Here is a 5,739-nt window from a genome sequence, read left to right on the forward strand (position 1 = left end):
ACAACTGTAATGGAAGATTGGGAAAATTGCTTAATTCGGTAATCCGCGTGAGGGCAGTTCCCGCTTTACGGCATTGCTGGGGTCTCAGATCTTCCAACGACAGTGGAAACTTAAGAGATTTGCAACCCAAATATGGATATTCCTTTAACCGAATACTATATATAAAGATTAACGAAACCCCTTTTTTCGATCTGTAACTTATTTTCTCTGTCGATTTGTTTCTGTTGAAACAGAGACACAGAGGAGGAGGAGGAGGTGGTGGTGGTGGTGAGGGAGGGAGGGAGGGAGGGAGATAGATGGGAATGACGAAGGAATCAAGTAGGAAGTGTTCACACTGTGGGAACAATGGACATAATTCAAGGACATGCAATGAGAAGGTTGGGATGAAGCTTTTTGGTGTAAGGATTTTGAGAAAAGAGGATGAAATTCTGAAGAAGAGCTTGAGTATGGATAATTTGAGGACATGCACGGTTGATCAGGGCTCCTCTGATCCTGGGTATCTATCAGATGGACCTGTTCATACAAGAAGAACCACCAGCACACATGAAAGGAAAAGGGGTACTTCTTTATTTCACCCCTTAATTAATCTCTTTATGCTTTATTGATTTTGTTCTTCTATATTATAAACATTATTTTAATGAAAAGTTTGGTTGAATTTTGAGAACAGGGCGATTCCTCTTCATATTTCTAATATTTTGATTCTGGCTCTTATGGGTTTTGGAGATTTGTTCCCCTTTTTGCCTTAATAAGCATGATGTGTTCTTCAATTGGCATCCTGGAATTTTTTATCTCAGAACTTGAGTTTAAAGCCTTTCCATGAATTTGATTTTAGTGTAGGCTGCTTATTTGAAAATATGATTGAATGAATTCCACCCACTCTTATCTTCATCAAACATAAATAAATGGTTTCCTGCATTACTACATTGTCTATCTATATTTCAATGCTCAAGAGTCAGGATTGAATACCAGTTATTGTTTGATTCAGAAATGTTTCGGTAAGTAGTTCTTCAAGTTATGAAAAGAACTGGTGTTTCTCAGATGTGGTGAGAACGAAATGAAATCGAGAAGCAAAACAGCTAAAAATATGAACTTGGATTAATTAGAACCTAGAAATGAATAGCTTGATACGAAAATTCAGAAGTAATAGCTTCCTCCTTTGTTACCAAGTTCCCTGCAATAATGAAGGATAATATCAGAAAGATATCAAATATTTTGACTAATTTCCACCGGATATTAGATTTAGATGAGAATTATATGATGATACAGTAGTGTTTAGTTTAAGTTCTTTCTTATGATTGGTCTGTTTCATAATCAATGGACAGGAGAGTTAGTAGGGGAATTTAGGTAGTCTTGTTTTTAAGTGTGTTTTTGTATTGTGTATGAAAGGAGCCTTTTGTAAGGATTGAATTGTTTTGAGAGCTTGAGAACTTTTCCCCTCTAAAGTTGGGTACCTTTCATCTCCTTCTTGCTTGAAATGTTGATGGGATTGAGTGCTCTCTACTTTTCTTACCAAACACTAATTCCTTTCTTTCCCTCAGGGGTGCCATGGACAGAAGAAGAACACCGAACTTTCCTAGCGGGATTAGAGAAACTTGGGAAAGGTGACTGGAGAGGAATTTCAAAGAACTTTGTGACCACCAGAACACCAACCCAAGTTGCCAGCCATGCTCAGAAATATTTTCTCAGGCAGGCTTTATCCAATAAGAAGAAGCGTCGATCAAGCCTTTTCGATGTGGCCATTCAAAACGTAGTAATTCCTCTTGCCCGTCATTTTTTTTTTTTGATGAAAAATTCCTTACTCCTTCATTAATGAATTTCAGGAGCTTTAATCCTGAAATCATTTCCCTCCCTCCCTCCCTCCCTCCCTCCGTCCCTCCTTCCTCTTATTCTGGTCTTTAACTTTCAAATTCTAATCTTGAAGTGTTGGATATACAGGGGCCAGCTTCACAAACTGCACATGCTTCGCCCCTTGCAAGAACCAATGAAGCCTCAGAGCAGGTAAACTTATTCTCTCATGATGTACTCATCAAGAGATCAGGAGATTGTCAATTGAAACATATTTTTATCTTTGTGTAATGTTTTTTTATATCAGATGCTTCAGGCAGGTGTGTCAGCTCAAATTACAGCCAAAGTAGCTGGTCTAGGATTGGAATCTCCACCAATCAGCCCCATATCCGCAACTTCTGGTGCTCCCAATCTCAACAGGATCCCATATACGGTACAAGTTAAGAGCTAACCATCTTCCTTTCTTTGAAATTTCATTTTTCCTGTTGAACTTTAATGAGGACTTACAATTCCATAGACAAAAAAATCATAATGAGTTTTGCATGCCTTTGTCCCATCCTGTTTTTCATTAGGATTTGAGGTAGTCTTTCACACCATTAACTTGCATCTATTTCCATAAACCAAAGTGATAGGCAACCTTGAAGAATGCAACAACTTCTGTTTTTCCTTTTTCTCCCTATTGTTATACTAATATTTGATTTCTTGAACAGGCGCGATTTGACGGCATGAGACTGAACTATCCACCAGTTAAAATCTTTCCAACAGTATCTTACATCCCAGTGATGAATTATCCCAACCAAGGCTACACATACCGACCTAAAGTACACAACAACCTCGCTCCATGTGCACTCATTCCATCACAGTTGCCCGTCAATCCATTACCTCAACTCCCACAATGTGTATCTCAGACAGATCCTGGGGCTTCAACAGCAGTGAACACTGATCTAGGTTTGAGTGTCACACCAACTCAACCGCCTGACCGAGACAAGTTGTCGTCTCAGCCATCCAATTTCGGTGGGGCTATTAGTGTTGTCTGAGTTCTGTTTGGGCCGATGAAGTATCTCTATTTGTCTTCTCATATTTTCTATTAATTAGAAATTAGATAATGGAATTCTTTATCAGCTCTCCCAACGAAAATGAAAATGAAAATGAAAGCTGTTGATTCTATGTCTCTTAAGTTCATCTATGCTTTTATTTTACTTGTGATTTCCTGTATCTTAGATATTATAAATTTCTATTCCTCTATAGACAGATAGGATACTCTGGAGGATAATAGAGCCAGGATCTTGTATTGCTTATGCAGTAGAGATGGTTTTAATCACAATAGTATGCTGTCAAATATCTGATTAAATTATGGGTTAAGGCGAATTCAACCCTGTTCGACTTAATTCCCATCCACAGTGTTGTGTACCTCATTGCTTTGACAAGAATCAAGTGTACTGGTGTTCCTGTTCAACAAAGGATGGTAATTTTTTATTTGGAAAATATTGAAGATAATGTAAGTTGATTAGAGCTTGGATTCCATCCAAATCAACCTCACTTGATGACCAAAAATCATGCTATTTCAATTTTTAACTATTTGGGCAAGAAAATGCAGGTTTCTTAATTATGGAAAATCATTTCAGCATCAAGCTGCTTACATTCAGGTTTTATTATACTAAAAAACATTAGGACAATTACATCAATGATCAACAAGTGGATTAGATAGATGCTTGAATTCTCATCTCTGATTGCATGATCTCTTCAAAGGCTTTCATGTTGGAAGGAGTCAGACCCAATGTTAGGATCTTGTTCTTACTACCCTTTATGTGGCTATTGACCAAAACAAGGTCCTTTTGTGGAATTGGAGCTCCAATTTGCGTGAGAACTCCACAACCAAAATCAATATCATTGGACAGAAATGTAGACCATTTGTTGCCAATAAATGCTGTATCCAGTAGTAGTTCTGTAGTTGATGCTTTTACAGTGTCTAGGCATGATTGAACGTTTTCCAAGTAGTCATCAAGTGATTGAATGAAGTTCAATTCAAGTGCCCTTTTCATCAAATCAACTGCAAACCACAGTGGCCTTTCTATTAGTTCTCCTGCACTACATTCACAATGTGCAAGAAACAGGGCATTGCCGAAATACCCTTTTGGAAATGATGGACCAAATCGATGCCGTCCATCTAAAACGATAAATAGCTTCGATTGATCAGAAGGGTTCATTTTAAGGGCCTTGGTTCGTGCTCGCCATATAAATGCCATGATCAATTGGAAATCTGTAGCAGTAGTAGTACCCTTTATGGTTTCATCCTCCATAGCAGCTATCTTCTTCAGTTGCATCAATTTTTGGAGGTCAAAACAGAAGGATTTGAATACAGATTGTTCATTCAGTGGTACAACTGGAGAAATAATTTCAGGGTTGTCTTCAATTTTAAAGGGTTGTTTTGGTTTTGGCTTCAGTATAGATCTATCTAAAAATGGAACAACACTTAAGGGTAAGCCTCTTGCAATTTCACCCCATGACTTCATAAATTCTCTCATTGATGCTCCATCGCACATGCAATGGTTCACTAGTAATCCAACAACAAAGCCTCCACACTGGAACCTTGTCACCTAAATGCAATTAAAACAACATCAATTTAGGATATATAATATATTATCATAATACCAAAGGAATTAAAATTTAGTGTATATATAAAAATAGATGATATACCTGCACCACAAGTGGTGGTTTATCCAAAGGGTTCTTTGGATATTCATTCCAAGCATGAACAAGTTGTCTGTGTTTTGGGGGATCAGGGATTGTAAAATCGCCAAACTCACAAAGCTCACAATTAGCAACTGCTTCAACAAATGATACACCTTCTCCTGTGCATTTCACCATAATGTTCCCATCTGGACCCATTACAACTCTCCCTGCAAATGGATAGTAATGAACTAGAACCTTAGCCAAGGCTTGTTTGATTGTTTCACAGATATTAATCTCTGTCCTTCTCATCCCATGATCATCATCATCCCTCTCGAAGCGAAGTAACATATTCATAGCAGTAGGAATCAAGAACTCATCTACAGGCGATAAATAATAGAGCCCATCATAAGTATTCATTGTGGGAGAGACAAGAACTGGCTTAGACTTTGTTATTCTAAATACTGCTTCTCCACTTCCATGTGAAGCTTCCATTGAGAATCTCCTCCTACCTGCACACAGCCTTACTAAAGGATTAATCTGGAGATCCTTTGAAGAAACGAAACGATTTCGGGCAATGTAACTTGGAGAAGGTGGACGTTCTCCCAAAACATGCCAAGAGTAGCATCTTTATATGATTATGATGAGAAAGAGACCTGGCCATAGCGGTAGAACCAATGTGGGATATGAAGGCATGCACCTTGTCATTAGTATAGGATGATGAGAAAGGGATCTGAGCATAGCGGTAGAACCAATTATTATGTGTACTGTGTAGAGCCAATTGATATAATGGTACGGTTGCACCCGCACAGAAGAATTAAGAGCTTGGTAGAGAAGTCCAAATCCCTTCTTATACCGGCATGGCCGAGACAAGAGTTCAATACTATTCAGTATCTTATTTTTGTGATTGGATATGAGAGAATCAGATGGGATTGGCCTTACAAGTGGGTAAAGTACAGCAAGGATTAAAGGAGTTAGAGCTAAACAAGGTTTGCAAAATTGGAGACTACATATTGATTCAAATCTCAGTTTAGATTCGGAGTTAAAGTGATAGAAACCAATGAGGATTCAAAAAGGTCTCTACAACTGTTCCGATACTTTTATTTGAAGATGGAGTCTAGAAGTAATGGGATCCTTATCTCATTGGTGTGTAGCAACTGCCAAGTGTTGGAATCAGCCAGAAGAAGAAAGTGAAGTTATTACAAATGAGGACTATTTTTTTAATTTTTTTTATTTTTTTGGCTAGAAGATGATTTTATTAGAAAAATGAAGAAAGAAAAAATT

At 37.9% G+C, this 5,739-nt stretch overlaps 2 protein-coding genes across 6 annotated transcripts; one reads left to right on the top strand and one right to left on the bottom strand.

The window, feature by feature from the left end:
- Nucleotides 1-293: 293 nt before the first annotated feature.
- LOC122067908 (probable transcription factor At5g61620) lies at nucleotides 294-3,297 on the top strand. Of its 5 annotated transcripts, none has more exons than XM_042631745.1 (5): nucleotides 294-558; nucleotides 1,539-1,750; nucleotides 1,936-1,998; nucleotides 2,093-2,224; nucleotides 2,496-3,297. In XM_042631745.1, the coding sequence occupies exons 1-5, from the start codon at nucleotides 297-299 to the stop codon at nucleotides 2,820-2,822; spliced, it is 996 nt and encodes a 331-aa protein (XP_042487679.1). In that variant the 5' UTR covers nucleotides 294-296; the 3' UTR covers nucleotides 2,823-3,297. The 5 variants fall into 5 exon arrangements, with proteins under 5 accessions (XP_042487679.1, XP_042487681.1, XP_042487682.1 ...); XM_042631747.1 differs by having other exon boundaries at nucleotides 2,093-2,218; XM_042631748.1 differs by having other exon boundaries at nucleotides 2,102-2,224.
- A 188-nt stretch (nucleotides 3,298-3,485) lies between these two features.
- Nucleotides 3,486-4,950, bottom strand: LOC122067907 (omega-hydroxypalmitate O-feruloyl transferase-like). The gene is made up of 2 exons (XM_042631744.1): nucleotides 4,483-4,950; nucleotides 3,486-4,382 (listed from the first exon to the last, which is right to left on the bottom strand). The coding sequence occupies exons 1-2, from the start codon at nucleotides 4,948-4,950 to the stop codon at nucleotides 3,486-3,488; spliced, it is 1,365 nt and encodes a 454-aa protein (XP_042487678.1).
- Between the last annotated feature and the right edge of the window lie 789 nt (nucleotides 4,951-5,739).

The sequence above is a fragment of the Macadamia integrifolia genome, unplaced genomic scaffold, assembly GCF_013358625.1.
Source record: "Macadamia integrifolia cultivar HAES 741 unplaced genomic scaffold, SCU_Mint_v3 scaffold3211, whole genome shotgun sequence".
NCBI classification, from domain to species: Eukaryota; Viridiplantae; Streptophyta; class Magnoliopsida; order Proteales; family Proteaceae; genus Macadamia; species Macadamia integrifolia.